The sequence below is a fragment of the Ochlerotatus camptorhynchus genome, unplaced genomic scaffold, assembly GCF_037179485.1.
Source record: "Ochlerotatus camptorhynchus isolate MF236.1 unplaced genomic scaffold, CSIRO-AGI_Acam_v1.1 ptg000477l, whole genome shotgun sequence".
Classification (NCBI taxonomy): Eukaryota; Metazoa; Arthropoda; class Insecta; order Diptera; family Culicidae; genus Ochlerotatus; species Ochlerotatus camptorhynchus.
In genome coordinates, this window is record NW_027040963.1 from 271414 (window position 1) to 292543 (window position 21130).

General features: G+C 39.6%; 1 protein-coding gene across 1 annotated transcript in view; it reads right to left on the reverse strand.

The window, feature by feature from the left end:
• Cad88C (cadherin-88C) overlaps positions 1–21130 on the reverse strand; it is a 119143-nt gene that overhangs the window by 23917 nt on the left and 74096 nt on the right. The window contains exons 5-7 of the mRNA XM_065235384.1: positions 7540–9186; positions 4858–5451; positions 4633–4790 (exon numbers count right to left, since the gene is read on the reverse strand). Coding sequence (XP_065091456.1) covers positions 4633–4790; positions 4858–5451; positions 7540–9186 — 2399 coding nt within the window. The remainder of the gene's footprint in view (positions 1–4632; positions 4791–4857; positions 5452–7539; positions 9187–21130) is intronic.

The following is a 21130-nucleotide window of genomic DNA, read 5'->3' on the forward strand; positions in this document are numbered from 1 at the left end:
TGGTGTTGGCAGTCGCGGGCGATCAATTTTGCTCATGCTCATGCTCTAAGTTCATTTTCAGCATTTCGATGATGGAACGTCTTCAGATTTATATTATAATGGGGCTTATTACGGATGTCACATCACGGTGAAAAGTTGTCACTTGTCGTCACGGTGAAGTGATTCCCATTTGATTTGTACGGTAATCACGGCTCTTATTCTGAGTATCACTTGCTTATCACCGTGTAGTGACACCCGTAATAAGGCCCAATGATACACCATTTGGTTTTGGCTTCGGGCAAATCCAAGTATAATGCATGATAACACTGATTCATTTAAAACCATGGTCGCATCACTTATCAAGGTGAATCCTGATCCAACGAACCCAACTTACTAACAAAATCTCCTTTTCTGTGTCTTTTGTTGGGGTGCAGAGGTAAACACGGCCCACAAACAACAAAGCTCACTCTAATATTCCTTCCCTACTCCCACCTGATTGCAAGGACGTGGCCGGCGCCGTTATTGATCTACAACATATAGAGTCACTGAAACTTGTACAATGAGAATGGACGGTCACTCCCAGCCCCATTCAGTTGATTCATTGTACAATTTCACTGATTCTGATCAATCACGGAGTGCAGTCAATCTAAGCTAACCTAGCTATTGGTTATCCTATTTGTATAGTGTTTATAGTACTACATATCTTTCATTATTGACTTAACATCATTTAATATTATTGTAAATTACATTTTATTATACTTAATTCTTAATGTTAGCTATTATGAGCGGCTCCAGGGAAGCATAGTGTCAGCTTGAAAAGAAATCTGAATCGTTCATTATCTGTTTTGTAAAAATCTTGTGTTTATTGTATCTTGTTACATGGCATTATAACGCATTTTCAATATTACATTACATTTAAATAAGTATTAACGCGGTTACACACATTTCAGGTCATCCAGGTCTTAAATAAGATGGGATCCGTTCCTTTTATCAACAGTTGTGATATTGCATCATATGCTGAAAATATATGAATTATCGCGTATTTCTGTTGTTCATTACATACCAGGTGAGGGCTTAATCATGTTTTGCCATCTAGTGTTTTGGGTTTGAGATGCTCGATAACCTTAGAGGGATCGGTTTTGCTTAATGAGCAGAACATCATGGGTTTAATCCCAAGCTCTCCCACAACATAACACAACACAAACATATCAAGTATCATTCTAGCTAAAAATATTTATTTGCATAATATAACCTGGAAATTTCAGGGTTACATCTTCCTTATTGGGAGCTGAGGAGACATAGAGCTGCATCATATTGTATGTAAAATAATTATTATTTTCATTGCGGAATACCAGTTTTTTTTTATCCATGTAAATGTATTTTCATTATTACGTATTTTAATGTTCTGATATATTTCATTTCTCCATTACATATGTTTACTATATATATATAAATAAATACTGGGTTGGAAGGGAGCATCAGGGTATCATTTGACCTGGAAATGGACGATTGGAGTGGTATGACAACCGGAGTCTAGGAGGGAATAAACACTATCATTTTCTTTATCCTACCGATTCGATTGTGATGATGTGAATTCTACTCCAACAGTTTCATGGAGATTGACGCGCCCTTCTTAACAAACCATCCTGTAGGAAGCTTAATAAGTATTGCGAATTGCGTTATTCGATTTGTTGGATCGTATCGTTGGAAGGAGATTCTTAAATTCCCGTGGATTTCGCGTAAGTGCCTCTGCTTACGGGTCCACCCCACCGTTTTTGGCCCTTCATACAGCGATATTGTGAATTCAGATCTCAAATTAGCTCAAATTGATCTTGCTATTAAGTGGAGCTGCATACAAGACAAGATCTTCGAAGGGATGGTGGCTACCTTACATACTTGTCAATTTTGTAATTTTCAGGTAATTTATGGCTTATAATATTTATATCTCGAGACTGAAATTATAAAGCCTTCTATAACAACTTGCATACTAAAGCTAAACAAGTTATCTTACCAAGTATGTAAAAACAATGTCTAGATTTAGAATGATTGTATTGCATTTTGACTTAGTGTCATGCTTTAAGATATCCCAAAACGCAATTTGTTTTACAGTATGTGTTCTACGATTTTTTGCCTTGTATTATAAAAATATGCACGTTACGGCATAATGTATCTTGCTTTTTTCTCTACATTGTTTTTATGTGTCTTTCACAGATTAATGGATATAAATCGAAAAAGAGGTTGTAATTAATAGCGTTGACAAAACAATGTAGCATTGCTTTCATCTGACGACTAATGATTATTTGAATGATGGGTGAAAATAGCTCATTGCACCTTTGTCTGGAATATGAATGAATCTCTATCACGAAGTGCATTTGGTCACGTTAGCTAATGAACTGCAATCTTACGGTAATGAGTTCTATACCAGATTTGAACATCTCTTTTTGCAAAAGATTTTTTCAATTTCTATTCTTTCCATCATTCCAAAATAATCAGCCTGAGATTTAGAAGATACCACAACTCAGTATTGAAGTTTATGAAGAGGTGGCATTTGGTGAATGTGCAAATAGTTTCGGAAGTATGCTCTGCCTTTTTACAGGATTGTTGGAATATTATTTATTGCTTCTCTGCAAGACGAAAGAGAATTTTTTTTTTCATAGATAATATTTGCTCCATATTCTGTGGTCTCTTTACTTCATCTCAACTGCTTCAAATAACAATAATTATCTTTCAATTAACACGCTACTGAAGATTTTTAAACACTCAATAGCCATAGAAATTAATAAAAAAAAAAAGTTTACACCGAAGTAAGAGGATATCATCGAACTCACAACCTTCACGTTGCATGCCCCTTAATTAGTTAATATGATCAAATAATCATCAGTCGTTAGTGAAAAGCTATGCTACTTTGTTTGCTAATCTGATTGCCGCTCTTCCTGGCTGAGGTGTGCTGTGGATTTTATCCATTACAACTTCCTTTTAGATTGTTATCAGTTAATCTTTGAAAGACACATAAAACTATGCTTGAAGCAGTATATATGCTTTCAATCTTGGGATACACATATAAGACAGCCAAATAAGACAGATATTACCAGAAAATCACAAAATTGATTTGAAACATCACCAATTTTGCTAAAAAATTGTCCAGGAGCTCAACTTAACATGTTGATTTGTTTTCCGTCGATCTTGTTTTCCGTGCTGAGCACCAATGCTACCGACGCCTGGGAAGCAGCTCTCACACCTGGACCCTACCTATCGACCCATCAACTCAACCGGGGACCAATGGCTTTACTTCCCTTCCAAAGGAAGGCGTGATCAAAGATGTTATGCCTCAGAACATCCCTGCGGCGCCGACTGAGATTGAACCCAGGCCTGCTGGGGTGAGAGGTAATCACGCTTACCACTACACCACCAGCACCGTTATCTAATCCACATGTTATAAGAGAAATTATACGGGAGATTTTAACCGTAAAACTGATGTAATAGGGGAAATGGATGTAATGTTGGCCTAAATGCCCCTAATTTGGGCCCATACATAAATTCAGCAATCGATTAAATTTTCAATAGCTACCAAAAGTATCCATAAGTACCGTCCCAATGACGCGTTCATCTAGATAAAATTGATAAATAGCAGATTTTTAGCGATGGGCCCAATCTTAGATCCATAGGCCAACATTAGAGCCATTTTCCCTATGTGTTTTTTTTTTAACTTACCCCACTGTATGATGCTACAAAATGGCTGGAAGAAGCGGAATACCTCTGGTCCTCACAAGTTCCTACCTCACGCCTCCCCGACTCATATGATAACAAAAGACTAACAGCTGAAACATGGTCGCAGTTGGGTGGCATAGCCTGGGCAATGTTGCCAGTCCGGCAATAGCAAAGTGAAGAGATGCGACGTGAACACTGGCGCGGTAACCATAGTACGGTGATAGAGGAAATGCTTTACCAAAACCGAGCGTCTGTTCATCATGGAGGTGCGGCTCAAAACGGCGTCTGTCCTCCATGTTACGAGCGGCTGATCACCGTCTTAGTGCCAGCGTGGCACTCTAAACAGAGCTGTACACGATGGTCCTCCGTCGAGACAGGGGGTTGGGCAGGCCTAACAAGCCGCCAAATAGCCAAGATTGCGAGGCTGGCGAAGTGTGGCCATGGATCGAGTAGAGTGGAAATGACTTCTTCGGACAGCAGAGGACAACAAGGCCTTAGCCTGACTGGTAAGGTAAGGTACTGTATGAGGCAAGCTGAAACAACAGACACCATATATTGGTCCATCCTCTTAAAAAAGTAAGTTTTTTTTTTATTTAAACTATAGTTTAATATTTTTTCATGATAGAAGACGCTTTAACAAAAAAAATTGAGCAAAAGCAGAGAACCTTATTTGAATGTTCTCCCTGGGTAGACAATCGTCTCCCCCTGTAAGGCTCTCCCTAAGCGTCATCTCTCTTTAGCTCGGTATTTAAGAGACCTTCGAGTTAAGGCGGGTATCGATGAATTCGTGATATTAGTATGCGAAGAGTGGTTCAAGCTAGGGAGCTAGGGAGAGTTGACTAAAGTTTCCACAGGAACCCCAGAAATTCACATAAATTATTTGTTTAAATAGCAATGTTAATGATATTTATCTGAAATTCAAGAATTTGGTTTTTCGATACTTACAATATTTGCTTGAAAGCGTTTCGACTTTCACCACTCAGATATCCAAATTGGTAGTTATCCCAAGCCTCAATCACTACCATGTATGAATCTTTCTTTTCTCGATCCAAGTAATCTGCTACGACTAGCAAACCAGTATCCGGATCAATAGAAAATTTTCCCTGTTGGAGCAGAGTTTGAATGGATAAGAAGCAATCTAAATAAAACAAAAACGAAAAAAAAACTTACACTGGCGCTCACCCTATCAATCAGATACGTAACTCTACCGAACGCTCCAGAATCTGGATCGAGTGCTTGTATGATTGCAATCCTCGTTCCAATTGGCGAATTTTCATATACTGTGAGATTTGTGGCGTCAGTTGGAAAGTATGGATTATTATCGTTTTCGTCGATGACCTGAATAAATACTTCCGCCAATGTTGACCTAGATGGATAGCCAGAATCAGTAGCCCTCACGGTAAAGTTCAACCATGGAAATATTTCGTAATCGATCTTGTTGGCTACCACAACTTCTCCAGTTTCCGCATCGAGATGAAGTAGATCAGTTATTTCCTTTGGTCCTTCAAGACTGTAACGGATGGTTTTATTTTTGTCCATATCGTAGGCAACCACGCTCATAATCGTTACACCGTGTGGACTGTTCTCCGGAATGGAACGCTTATAGAAAGAGTTTTTAAATTTCGGATTATTATCATTCTCATCCTCTATCAGGATGGTTAGCGTGGTTGTTGCCGTCTGCTTTCCGGATTCAGCCGCAATGTCCTCAACAATAAATCCTAACTTGATGACCTCGACTTTCTCGCGGTCGAGAAGTTTTATTACCTGCAAATAATAGTATTGTAGTTTTTGTGCAAAATCTATTATGCGCATTGTGATATTATATATTATTATATTTCTCTCCATTTAATATACATCATCTCTAATTGCAATGAAGTTCATCAATCAAGGAAAAAGCTTTTATTTTAAGAAATATTAGAGAGCAAATCCACGCCAACTGACGAATTAGTTTACCCTCTCCGAATTCAATGAAATTTTGCATAATTGTTCACTAGGGGAAATAAACCAAGTAGGGGAAATGGACGTAATGTCGGCCTAAATGCCCCTAATTTAGGTCCATACATAAATTCAGCAATCGATTAAATTTTAAATAGCAACCAAAAATATCCATTAGTACCGTCCCAATGACGCGTTCATCTAGATACAATGCTAAATAGCAAATTTTTAGCCATGGGCCCAATCTTAGATCCATAGGCCAACATTAGAGCTATTTCCCCTATGTGCTAGAATTCAGACATTTTCAATAAATCTTAGCACGAAAACGGCTCATCTAATCAAAATGATATCTAGGGAAAATTTGTAGAAAACTGGATTGTCCATTTAAAAAAAAAAATACCCACTGAAAAAATAACACAATGTTTGTCAAAAAATGAAAAAAAAACACTGTTAAAAACTGTTAACAAAAAAAAAGAACACTTTCAATATTTTTCTGCTATTGGACACAATGGACACTTTAAATAACTTTAAATCGTATAGAACATCGACTTTTAGTTAAAATTCTGAACATTTTTTATGAATAAATTACAAAAAAATATTGAGTGAAAAGATGTTCAAACATTTTACTAATAGTTGATGATCTACGATTTTTGTCAGTTAATTTGAACATCTTAAAATAAAGGGGATGACGCGGGAAGATGGCCACCCCGAGTAAGATGGCCATCCTTTGGATTAGTGTTGCATTGTTGATTGGCGTTGGCCAATTGTTGCACACTTCACATTGTTTACTGTGAAGCTAATCAGTGATCATTTGTTGAATGATTAAACATGTGTTTTCAATATTCAGTATAAGAAATATTGTGATAAAACATGTTCTAAGTTCAGAGGGGACACCGGTATAGTGGTTACCACACATACCTATCACGCCAAAGTCACGAGTTCAAATCTCACCCCGGACAAGTCACGAATGACCCAAAAGTGACTATAATAATAAAAAAATGTTCTAATTATTTTTGACATTGTACATATGATGGCGACTTCTAAATTTTTCAGTTAATAATCCTCAGTTGTAAAATAAGCTATGCATTACTAGATCACAATGCAATCAAATAAATTATTCTTTGAAGGGAAATGTGGGTTATTATTTTATCTATCGATGAATTGCAATACACCTATCAACCATGCAACATTTACAGAAAAAGTAATAATGTTCGATAATTGGATCACATTTGGACTCTTTTTTTTTAAGCATTTTACATTCCCGTGCTTTTTAATGGAGAAAATAAATAAATTAAACTCTTTTATTTATACTATAGCACGAAACCTGTTTATATAGACGAGATAAATTCGATAGAAACTGTTTAAGAAAATGTTCATCTAGACCTTATTCTTAGCCGCATCCTCACACCGCGATGGTACTGCATCGTTTTATGGTACTTTTTAAAACTTTCTAAACAAACTATTTTAGTTCGACGATGCATTTGTTTTTTTTCCTACCACTTATAGTGCCGGTGGACGAATAACTCTCCCATCCCAAGTAACATTGAAAGATTTATCTAGGTTTTAAAGCATGCTACAAGTGTAAAGCATGGTCTACAGAACCCTCATAAAAACAAAATTGTTACTTGGGATGTGACTTTTCGACAATTATGAGGTTTTAATACTCAACGCCACAATTTGATACGTACTTCTGGAATATTATGTAATCACATGCTGTTTATTCTATTCTAGATAAATTTGAAAAATAAAATTCAAGTCAATTTGTCCCACTTGAATGGTGGACGCATACGTCTGCATGGAACAGTTCTGCGTCCACCGGCAGTATAATCTCCGAAACTCCTCCTACACAATAAAATTGATTTTTCAGACACTTATTACCACGTGTATACATAGTCAAAGGATTTTTTCAATACGTACCCTTATCAATCCATCCGTGGAATTCAACATAAATGCTGATAAAAAGTCATACTCGCTTAATTTCACCAGTCCTCCTTCTTCCGATCTAGCTTCCGAACTGTTGTTGTCCATGTAGTATCGAAGAATGGGATCTTTATCCAGATCGTTGGCTATTAATCTATATGCATACGTTCCGACTGGCGTGTTTTCTCGGATTGATATGGTTCCAGGATCCAAGAAATATGGTGATTTGTTATTCACATCGTTGATTGTTATATTCACCTTGCAGTAGGTTTGTAACTGCTGTTCACCTATTCCTCCGTCTAATGCCAGCACACTAAGAGAATACTCCGTTGCTTTAGGATCTGTCATATCTGGATCTAAAGTAGCCCCTGTGGCGACTGAAATAACCCCAGTATCCGGACTGATAACGAATTTGTCACTCGCTCCGCTATGTATCCTATAAACAATGAAATTATTCGGTGATGATCCATCTTTGTCTATGGCTTTGACTTCCACAATGTGGCTGCCACTTGGTAAGTTCTCTGGAACAGATTGAGTGTACACCGAGTGTAGAAATTGAGGAGCATAATCGTTCACATCCTGAACATAAATTATCACCGAAACTTTTGAACTCAACTTTGGAACTCCACCGTCCGATGCCAACACGGTAAGATATATTGGTCTTATGTTGAACGTGCCGCTAGTAAGAAGCTCAAAATCAATAGGAGTTACGGGGGTAAGGTGGCCTGTCTTCATATTAATGGTGAAGTTTTCTCTGAACTGTCCTTCAATAATGTCAAATTTGATTTCACTATTTTTCGTTCCATTTAAATCAGCATCCCGGGCTTCCAAAACTAGCGGCGTTTCAAATGAAAGCTTATTCTCCATTAAGCGGGCCTCATATGTACTTTGTAGAAACAATGGTGCGTTGTCATTAACGTCTAAAATGTGCACGACCAGTTGAACCGTATTTCGATTTCCTCTTCCCAAATTATCCCTCGCTTCGATCGTTAAGTAATGTTTTTGCACTATTTCCCGATCCAGAGCATGTCCTCCGGGTGATTTTATTTTAATGACACCAGTAAGTGGATTCAGTGCCAACAGGTCCGCTATACTGCCAGATAAATTAATAAATCGTATGCCACTTGTCCCAAAATCACCCGAATCGACATCAACAGCCTGAACCTGCGTCAGCAGAGCTCCTACTCCACTGTTCTCAGGAAGATAACACTCGTACACAGCCTTAGAAAATTCTGGAAAGTTGTCATTTTGATCTCTAACGTGAACCATAATGTTTGCCATGGTATGTTTTCCCTCCGATGCTATTTCTCTGGCATGAATCGTAAAATTCATTGATCTCACCTTCTCATAGTCTAGCAAATCTGGATCTCTCACACGAAGGATAAACGTTGCCTCGTTAACTGCTCTACTGGGTGAAATTTCGAACAAACCATTGTTAGGTTCTAAATAGAGATCGAATGTGCCGTTATGTCCTTGGTCGTAATCGAAAACTTCATTCCTGGAGAACCCAATAAACGATACGGGAGTATTTTGCTGCGCATTTTCGTTGATTTCACATTCATACGAGTGGTTTCTGAATGTAGGGGTCTCATCATTGACATCGGTGATGATGATTGTGATTTCCGTTCTAACCGATGGAGCTGGCTGCAATAAAATGAGAAAATCAATTTTCCGTTCAGAACGCAAATAATCAAAACTGCTATGCAAATATGATGGATGGATCTAAGATTGGGCCCATGGCTAAAAATCTGTTATTTATCAATTTTATCTAGATGAACGCGTCATTGGGACGGTACTAATGGATATTTTGGTGGCTATTGAAAATTTAGTCGATTGCTGAATTTATGTATGAGCCCAAATTAGGGGCATTATGTCTTTACATGGCCGGGGGGATACAAAGAGAGTCGACGAAGAGAATCTGTAAATGGTACTTAGGACCTAACGCAATGTTCAGCTTGATATAAGGTCGTTGAACATAAACTCCTAAAATTAATGCATTGAAAAAAAAAACTATTTCATCGGTTTATAAGCAGCGGTCCTCCCATCTAGCGCTAAATCCTTAAATGTATTTCTAGCTGTAATATGCTTACGCACGCAGTCACACGCAGGCATGGAAAATCATTTGCATTCATTTCGTGCATTCATTTACATTCATTTGCCCCTAACTTTTTTCATCAACAGAATTCCGCAAAATGATGTATGGAGCTTTTGTAGGTTTTGTTATAAACTACAACCTTTGTCAAGAACTCAAATCCGTATCTCTTATGCATGACGAACCAAAGCAAACAGAATCCACTACTGTTTTTCAGTGAATGTATTTTACATTCACTGAAAAACAGTAACGAGTTCTGCCCGCTCTAATTCGTGATGCATAAGAGGTACAGATTTGAGTTGTGGGCAAAAGTTGTAGCTAATAACAAAACCTACAAAAGCTCCATACATCATTTTGCGGAATTCTGTTGATGAAAAAAGTTAGGGGCAAATGAATGTGACTCACACGCACCATACATCAGCCTCCACATGGGCCCAAGATAGTGAAACCATGGCCCGGAACCAACAGCTTTACTTCCTTTCCGAAGGAAGAACTGATCAGACATTTATGACCTCGGTTTATCAAACTCACCCAACAGTTTCACTTGGCAAAATTGGTAAATAAAATCGAAAAGAAATTTAAATATTCGAAAATATCCGTTGTTTATCGAACGCTTTAGACCGCTTCACCAAATGGAACACAGCCTTAGAGGCTGAACAACTACCACTCCATGTCAAAGAAAACAGTAAGAATTTGTTGCGATATCTTTTTCGCTTTTACGCATTTCCATTTTGACCGAGCTGTAGTCTGACTTTCTTAAGACGTGCTCAGCACACCATATTCACCCGATTTTTGCGGTAGCTGGTGCAATTCCCGGTTCATTTTCCTACACTCAAAAAATTCCACACGTTTGATCGAAGTGTTTAAACACTTGATTTTTTAAATGCACAATCACATTTACTTTAAGTGTATTTAACCTTGGTTCAATGTGTTATACACGTTAATTTATAATGTTTCAAATTTTGAAAAATCACAACATCGAAAACAAGAGTTGTGACTTTATCCTATCAACCCGCCTCATATATGAGAACAATCGTGGCACAGTCAGATCGAACGAAGACTCCAGCAGCAGCACACCCCAACAGTCCATGATCGAATCCCAAATCAGACCCATTAAGGGGAAGCTCACCGGCCCAAAAATAAAAAAAAATATTTTCGGTACGTTTTTATTTTTCTAAAAATATTGGGAAAAATTATCAAAAATCCAAGAAAATCAGTTTCTTCCTTAGATTTTTGTCAAAAATTACATGCAAAAAAAAATTTTCTATCCCATCATGAAAAAAAATTGGACTCTCAGAAAAACCGAAAAGTTGATGTTTTGTGGTTTTTTGAGTCCAACTTTATGCCATAATGACTTATAAAAAATGTTTTTGCACGTGAATTTTCTTTGAAAAATTAAAAAATAAGTGATTTTCTTAGAATTTTGATATCTTTTTCCAATATTTTTAGAAAAATCAAAACGTAATTATTTTTTCGGAGCGGTGAGCTTCCCCTTAAGAAGATATGTGAAAGCTCTGGCCTCTGGCAGTTTTGTTTATATATTTGTCGATTCATTTTTAGAGTCGGTAAAGTAGAAGTCGGTAAAGCAGAATATTTTAGAATATTGAACTATTATGTGTTAAGCTATTGATATCACCAAATGAGGCACATAGAATCCAAGTGTGTCACAATTCAAATCCATAGTGTTCAGGCATGATTCATAGCATAAAATTCACACATTAAATGGATGTGTTTCACAATAAGCGCAAAATTAAGAGTGAGACACATGATGATGACGTGTGGAATTTTTTGAGTGTAATCCATGTTCCATCTTCCATCTACACTTCGCCGTAGATGGTACGCAATACCTTCCATTCAAAACACCACAGTCCTCCACGAGCTGGTCTACCGGTCAAATCAGCCTTTTGTAGATATTATTTTCACGGTGCGACGCAAATATATACTACATTTTAGTGCAAATTTATTCTTAATTTCGTTAATTCTGGAATCTATTTTGGGAATTCTTGCCTCTTCGTGTAAATTTGTTATTCTAGTGTTGAAATGACGATCAAGTACCATCCTCAGAACTCTATTCTGAGCTACCTGGAGTCTGTGCACATGATTCCCACACCGGAGCTGCGTAGTGGATCGCACGTGCTATGATTTGTTTGTAGACAGCCAGTTTGCTCACCCTTTAGAGGCGGGATCTGCGGCAAATCAGCGGATACAGATACCTAACCAAGGCAGAACACTTGACTACAGTTGTCTCTTCGGCAGACCAATCGACCCTAGTGCCATCCATGATTACAGTACAAGATTGAGCCGGTTTCAGTTTAGGCGATTTCCGATGGAGAAACAAGATCGCTTGGGTTATAGTAGTGTTGATTTTGATTTTCCACGTGGTGGCATAATCAGCAATGAGCGGACTTTGGATAGTCGAGCCAAGAAAATGCGATGAAGCGACATGCTCGCCGATTGCATTTGCTTTCTCCTGTGGGGTGATTAAAAACTGATCGTCATCACTTTCGACTCTGAGAGGTGGAACGGGTTTGGGATGAGTTTTCAGGACCCTGGCTACCTTCCAGAATGGTCTGGAGCGGTCCTCCTGATTCTGGAAAACACGCCCAAAACTTTCATCCGGGAATTTCACTGTATACAGTCCATTCTGCTAGAGGTCGAAGAGTAGACGTCCGTTCTGATTCTGCTTCGCGGCGGGCATTTAAATCGCCCCCAATGACGAATCGTGAGCTCGTGCGAGTGATGGTAGTCAGGTCATTCTTGAATTGGATGCCTAATCCATTACTGGCAGCACACTGACGAGGGCAGTAGACTGCGATTAACCGGACATTTCCAGTTGGTGATTCCACCTCCATACTAAGGGCCTCGATGATAGAAGTGCGGATATGGGGTAGCATGCAGAACTTGATTCCTTTCTTGATGATGATTGCAACACCAAGAGTCGATACGATCAAGCTGGATAATGTGGTGATCAAGTAACCAAAAGCTGTCACTGGATTTGAGATGGGTCTCTGTTAGGAGGCCCACGTCGATACTATGCTTGCGAAGGAAGTCAGCAAGCTCGAGCTTTTTTGCTCTTACAGAGCAAGCGTTCCATGTGACGACAGTTATCGGTTTAGACACCATACTGAATAATAAACTTACCGAGCACTTGGATCTGTTCGGGCTTGCTGCGGCACTGACGAAGAGCGCTGGTCATGTCGACGAAAATCTTCATCAGCTCATCAGCAGAGAAGAGATCGGGATTGAGGTTTTGTGCTCATGGTTGTCTCCAGAATCCAAGGGGGATAGGGAGCTTTGTCCAGCAGAAGCACCAGACGTTTCTTGACGAGGGCCGGATTGCACCCGCGGATTTGCTTGACCGTGTTTGACCAAATCTTCGCGTTTCGGGCACTGCTTGTCGGCACCTTGATGAGCGCCATCACAGTTGGCGCATTTGACTGTTTCCGACTTGTCAACATCACACTCGGAGGATTCCGTATCGAGTGCTGAGCCAGTTAACAGTCCTGGTCTCTTCATACGACACTCGTTTTTTTATCGCGTTTCCATCACTCTCGTTGATTAAAAAAAATGTTCAGGTGAATCGCGCACGGTTTTAGGAAGCAGCTATCGTAAGCTGAGTCTTACGTATAGACTGTGCACCTTTACCCCATTGATCGATCGTTATCAAATCATTACCATCACCATCGCATCATCTCCGTCAATAGCCGCATCGTAGCAGCAGCAAACGGAATACCTAGCTGCACCGGCTGATAGGTTGTTTACACAACCGACATAAGTATTAATATTTGCAAGTCCATTGCCTCCCTATTGTAGTTTAATTAATCATTTTGTCAAGCTTCTGCATTCATGTTCCATCAGATGTCACTGCTGTTGTTTGTGGTGACATCTATCGGAAACTAGACACAATATGTTTTCCTATAATTGTTCACAGAGGACACTGCAGGGCAAAACATGTCTGGTACTTCTATATATGCATTTAGATTATTATTCGAAGTCCCTCCTTTTTTCACATTCTGCACACAAAATAGCTCACCCCTCACAGAATTTCCCGCCGAATTTTATGTATGGGGCGGGGCATAAAGTATCTTTTGCGCAGAATATGTAAAAAAGGAGGGACTTCAAATGTTAAAGCAAATGCTTATATAGAGGTACCAGACATGTTTTGTAGTGTCAGGTACTCTATTTTTTGTAATCTGTGAAAGGGAAATCACAAATCGAGTGTCAACAAAATACATGGCATGTTGAGAGAATGAGCTCGTGAGAGAGAATTTCTGTCTCAAATTTGAATTTTTTTGGCTCTCTGGGGACTGGTAGTAAAGCAGGTAAAATTGTATGGGGAAAAATCATTTTTATTTAATTGTAGCTTGTTTAGCATTAATTTCCGGGAAAAACTGAACGACAAAGCCCCTGACTAATTTCTTTAGGTTGTCGTTCACTTTTTTTGACCTGAATATGCACCGAAAGCGAATTATTCCCACTTCTCTCAATTTCTATATGGGGATTTTTATCACTTCCTACCAGCGGAACAGCGCCATCTCTGTGGAAAATGGTCGAAAAAAATGATTAATTTTGCCTCGTGGCTCTGTCTATTACCCCTAGTAGGGGAGTATGGTTCATAGTGAGACAACTTGTTGCAACTAGATATAAGTTTTTTTTTTATTTTTTTTTTCTCTTTGATGTGCTAGTACACCGTGCAAAAAATTTAATTACAAGTAATTAAAATTAATCAATTTGTGAAATTTTTTATTTATTTTTTCTACTTAAGTGGTTGCGCAGTGCTTTTGCGCAACACTTATGGCATCTTCCGATGCCTACACTGCGTGAACCACTTTCGAAAGGAACATGGGTTGTCATTTTTCGACCTAAAAATAATTAATTATGATGTAGAAAATAAAATTGCTGAACACGAGCTGTTTGGTGTTGAGTACAACATCTACATCCCTTCTCGACATGTGGAGATAGAAGGCGTGGTCTCCAACGTGAGTCTGTCTGTCGAGGACTTGAAACGTGCCTCGGGTTGTTTTAAAAACAGAAAAGTCACAAGCGAGCTTGTAAAGATAGGCAACGGCATTCAGTATCTTTACGAGATGTCATGAAAGTTTATCAGCATTCAGACTCGTTTCGAGTGACTTTTGCTGGTTCAGTTCTCCCAAACTTTGTCAAAGTTTGTGGTGTTTTTTTCCGGTGCGGTTGTTTGTACAGAGGGTTTATAATTGTACCAACTACAAAAGGCTGGGACACTCGGCCAGCCATTGCGGCAACAAAACTCGTTGTGGCAAATGTGGTGAAAACCACAAAGAATCAGTAAAATGCACTTACTGCGGTGAAAATCCTCACCCCTTGCAGGAGTGCCCGATGTACAAGCAGCACTTCGATAAAGTGCAGCGTTCAATCTCAGGACGCTCCAAGCAGACATATGCTCAAATGGTGAAGGTTGCTTCAGCCGTCCAAGATGCAAACCAATTTTCGATTTTGTCACCTGAAGAATCGAACTCTGACTCATCCAATGAGGGTGATTCTACTAAATGCCCCTCCCCGAAAAAGCGCCGTAAGAAAACTAAAGTCACCTCCAGAAGACTTCCAAATTCTCAGAGTAATGGGGGTGAAAAAACAAAACCGAAGGTTCCTGCTGATCCAATCCCTGGCTGCAGCAAGAATTTTCTGCCATTACCCAACAGAGATAAGAAAAATATAAAAAGCTACTCCTGAAACTTCTCAAAATAAATCCAAGTCCGAACGAGGTTTGCTAGCTTTTTCGGACATTGCGGAATTCATATTAAACATGTTCAACATACAAGACCCTCTAAGAAGCTTACTTTCTACCTTGCTTCCAACGGCCCCTCTTTGCACACCTCCTTAATAAAGAAAACCTAACCTAACCTAACCCTCCTTGCACCAATAATATCTTTCGATGGATAATTCGTCGAACGAGGTTGAAGATATGATCACTGTGCTACAGTGGAACTGCCGTAGTCCAGTGCCTAAACTAGACTCGTTCAAATTTTTACTTCACAATTCTGATTGTGATATATTTGCACTCTATGAAACATTGCTTTCTTCCGATAAAGAACTCATTTTCCTCGATTTTAACATTATACGCCTGGATAGAGACGATTCTTATGGAGGAGTACATTTAGGGTTCTACAAAATGTCCCTTCCTGCTCTATCAAGCGTCGCTTGCTAAATAAATTGTGAAGAACAAAGACCTTTGCATAGCTTCAGTATGCGTTCACACCAGGATCGGACAAAGAATGCACAAAATTGTATTTAGAAAAATCTGATGCTTTCAAAGCTTTTCGTAGACACAAAACCTCTACATACTTCGAGGAATATTCAAAGCTTGAGACAAAGCTGAAACAATTAATCAAAGCAAAAAAACGCAGTTATTGGCGCAATTTCGTCGAGGGACTCTCACGAGAAACCTCAATGACCACCTTGTGGTGGCTCGAAACATACGTAACCGCTCATCTTCTAATAAGAGTGAAGAATACTCCAATCTATGTTTTTACATACCATTAGAAAGCTCATGAAAAGAGCTTTCAATGAAAATGAAATATAATACGATGGAATAATATTAATAAATTATAAAAATTAAAAAAAAAATAGAAACACATGAAAATTTATTTTTTGTTGGTCAGCAATTTTTTTTTCCAAATATTTGCAGGTCATTTTATGCTCCATGATCGAGTTTTATGTGTATTTTAATGAGCTCAGAAAAAAATGCGCAAATTTGCTTTCAAATGCAACATTTTCAAATATTTGATTACAAGAACAACATGTGAAAAGAGCATACAAGCTTTTTGTAAACAAACCTTCTTATGTCCTTTTCTCGCCACCCATATGTTGCCAACGGAAACCAACAACATCACCGGTAAGAAGAAGCTTTCTCCTTCCCGATGATGTTGTTGGTTTGCGTGGGTGACCCTCGGTTGGCGAGAAAAGGGCCTACCAAGGTTTGTTTACAAAAAGCTTGTATGCCCTTTTCACATATGGCTCTTGATTAGATTAGCTGATTTTCGTGTAATAACATTATTTTCGCGTAATAGGGGAATTTACATATTCTCGTCAGTCTAAGCAGCGTACATGCTTCTTTTTACATTGTCTCGTTCTCATGCACACAACTGAAGACCTTGTTTGTTTAAATTCTTTTGCTGTCTGCTGATGTATGTATTCCAATCGACCTAATTGTCCAAAACTGTATACAATCGTTTTTACAACGCTCCAAACTTCCCAGGTGAGTGTGACAATTATTTGCATTTGGAGCAATCTCGTGCCATCTCTGCAATATCATGATCGATATTACACCACCAACAGTATGACCTTGTTAGCGATTTCATGCGGGATACTCCAAAATGACCAGCATGCAGTTCGTCCAATATTCTGCGACGTATTGTAGACGGAATATAAACACGGATTCATCTCATTAGGCAACCTTGCTGTATGGAAAACTCGCTCTGATCAATACCGAAACGATCGCGGCCCTCTACTGATCTTCCTGCTCGTAATGCCTCAATCAAATTACGAACATCTATATCTTTTGTAGTGTGGTGAGCGAGCTCCTTCACCGAAATCGAAAGCGTCTCGATTTGTGAATCTATTTATTTATTTATTTATTCGTCAATCAATCAAATCGTAGACTACATATTAAAATTAGGACTTATGTTCTATGACTTCGCAGGGTTCTGAAATATATTTATAATTCTGTTGAGGGCATATTTAGGTCAATTATTTCACAATGATGATTATAAATAGTCATCATCTGATTTACCAGTCCAAATTTAGCGTAATTGGTCCGATGGCGATCTACTGGTGGTGCATACAAATTTAAAATATGAGGCAACCTTTACTCAACCTCTACATAGTCAACTACGTATGGCTGTTGTTGGGACGGTTGGAACAAGCTCTTATTGCATTTCCATTAACGCTTCTAAACAGCTGTTATCCTGCTGTTTAGTTGTGTGCGAACTTGAAAGGCGCACACCCAACGCGATTTTTTCCAAAACGCCATCTACCAGCAAAATCGCTGTGGTTGTGGTATAATTGCTGTATACATTTTGGCGCATTGCTGTCGTCTGGGCTCTGCCGTTGTATTGCGCTACCTTGCAATTTCATGGCGTTCCAGTGATTTTTGCAGTGCCGTCTTGTTCCTGCAAAATGAGTGTAATTTGCCATGCTTGCGCCAATGACATCCATGAAAAAACTATTACCTGTCGTGGGTTCTGTAATGCGGTATTTCACCCAAAATGCTGTCACTTGCCGAGTGAAATGTTGGATGAAGTTGACCGCCCTAATAAACAAATTCCATAAACGAACTGTATCCCGGATGGGTAAACTATCCCACAAATGGTTTGGATGATACCCCCGAACACGTCGTTAAGCTCTCTTTTATGGTTATTTTTATTAGGGTAATCTATACCCCAAACACGTCGTTAAGCTCTCTTTTATCGTTATTTTTATTAGGGCGGAACAGGCAATTATTCTGGATGTGTAAATCTTGTGCGAGCATAATGTCAGACATTCAGCATAGTAGAACATAAAGGTAGCATATGATGCTGGTCTGGAGAAACAGCTGAGTACCTAGTTGCTGGGGAAATTGAAACAAGAGATTCTGGAGGACTTGAAAATTGAAATTCCGTCCAATTTCACGAAGTTGACCAATACTGCTTCCATAACTCCAGTTTCCTCCAGACGGTCTGGTTTTATGTCAAGAACCATAGGAAGCCGGCGGTTATTTCCAAGAAAGGACAATAATGTACCAAACCTAATGCGTGCTATAGGTGAATCTGTATCTCCAAGCCTAGGCCACTTCACTGTGCTTGTCCCGGTGGAAAAGTTTTGGATTTACCTATCTCGGATTTCTCGTGATGTTACTCCTTTTGCTTACTTACTGAGCAAATTGGTGAGCTGGCCAAAAATCGTTTGTCAACCGACGATGTTGAAGTTATCCGACTGGTTTCAAAGAACAAAGACGTCAGCACCATGTCTTTCATTTCTTTCAAAGTCGGTGTCTCAGCAGATTTGAAGTCGAAAGCACTTTTGTCCTCTACATGGCCCAAAGGAATGCTATTTCGTAAATTCGTGGACAACCGCAGAGTCGAAATTTTTTGGAAGCCTCAAGGATTGTTACAAATTAGCATACCGCAAACAACTCCAAAGTCCGCCAATTCCAGTCATCAATCATCTGTGACGGAGTGATATTGCCGAGTCAGGAACTTGAACCTCAACACCGCATTTTTATCAACCGATTACAGGGACGATCACTTGCCACTAGCATTTTGGGAGCCCCTGATCCTGTCATCACAGTCTAGCCTCTCTCGCCATCGACCTGCAGTCGTCCCGGTCCTGTGTTTGAGTCCGGAAACGGGGTCTTCCAAAATCCAACCGCAGGCAAGTATGATCGCTTTCTGAATAATTTCGTCCCTGAAACGATTATCACTTCTAGTTGAATTTCAACAATGAACTCCTTCGTGATTGACCCAAGTTGGACACCGGGACGCACGCCTGCCATATGTGTTATGGAAGCCCCTAATTCATCCATCACAGTCGAGTTATTCCTGCCAGCTACCTCCAACCGTCCCTGTCCTGTATTTGGATTTGAAGAAGAGGTCTTCCAAAACCCTATCTCAGGCAAGTACGACATTATTTTGAACAATCCACTTCCTGAAATGTATTATGCTTACAGCCGATCATTTCCGATAAAAGCACAACCTGCTTTATTCAACTCGACACTCGGATGCACACTTGCAACTAGTCTTGTGGAAGCCCCTGATCCTATCATCGCAGTCGAGCCTATGCTGCCAGCGTTCAACAGTCGTCCCAGCCCTGCGTTTGAGTTGGGAGAGGGGGTCTTCCAAACTTCAACTGTCTGCTCCTCAACAATTGTGGTCTGAAGATGACATTAACAGTATACCAGCCCCACCATACCAGAAGCCGAGACGCTCCACAGAAAATTCACCGGCAGAAGCATCCAGATCCTCTGATCTACTCCTGCCGAAGATTGACGACGTACACCATTATGATGAATCAACTTCTGTTTGTTTACTGGGACGCACTGCCGTTGGCATCATGCAAGCCTTCGAGCCCCCCGCCACAGTCGTACCATTCCCGCCAGCGACCTGCAGCCGTCCCGGCCCTGTGTGCGGGCCTGGTGAACGGGTCTTCCAACCACTCGTATACGGCAAGTATAAACTCGTCCATGTGAATTCAACTGTTGATCCGCCGCTTGGTTTCAGTTCAACTTCGCTTGAGGTGGCCATGCTCGAGCCTTTCTACGCCAGGTGATCTTTCGCTGCCTAATAGTTCACCGTTCTCTCGTTCGGATCCTGGACAAGTTACCATAGACACGGCTCGCACCGAACCCTCTAGCGGTTTACGAGTCTACTATCAGAACACCAGGGGGCTCATGACTAAATTGGACGATGTTTATCTGGCTGCGCTTGATGGGGAATATGACGCTAATGTATTCACGGAAACTTGGCTCGATGGGAGGATCAATTCAGTACAAAAAAAAAAAAAAAGAAAGTCGATGAAGAGAATCGAACAAAATCACTTGTACCCCTTTGCCTCTAACCCCCTCCACTGTTGTTAATGAAAAGCTTTCTTAACCTGCACCATGTTTGTATTCGTATATTGTGTTGCAAGCATCATACCATACTCCCAAGGAAGTCGAGAAGATGTCCAACCCGAAATATTCTTTTACTGAACCCGAATGAGAACACAGCCACCTCCAGCATGGTCTTAATTTTAGCTGTGCTCCTTTATCCATAAATCTAAGATACAGATTTTTGGAATATATATGTTTTCTTCAGGCCTAACCAACAGATCCCTAATTGGTAACCATGCCCCCAAACATGGTGAGTGCGGAAGCGAGAGAAGATTCCAGTTCTACATTAAAGGCGGCAAACTCCAACTAGGATTAACTTTTACAAGTCCCTGTTTGTAAAATCTGCTAAATGTTAGCTTATGTTTGTATTGATTAACACCAACGTCGATATCAAATCAGCCGGACATTTGTGATCGGGATTTCATCCGAGTATAATATTGTCGGTCCACTTGAAAACTGGAAAATCAGACTAGTGAAAAAGGATTTTTTCTTGTTTGTATTCACCCAATGATGCGCTATTCAGTGCTCTTTACCTTAGGTTTAACGTATAAAACAAGTCATATTTTTTTTATATTTATTTCACGAATCATATTTTCTAGCTTTCAAGTAGATCGACAATACCGGTTGAGAGATACCGCCATAAACATGTTTCAATTCGATAGATTGTACAAATACAACGTTGTGCGAATACAGCGCATTTTGTCAGGTAGAGTACATGATGTTACATACAGATCGAAAGTAAAATCAATTGGCCCGTGTCGGAATTTACCGTATACGTATACGTTACTATACGTATCTATGCCACGTGGTGAGAAAGTTCTGAACTACTGTTTACCAGCCAAAAATGCTTTGACCTCCTGAACAACTTTGTCGAAGACAGTAACTTTCTATCT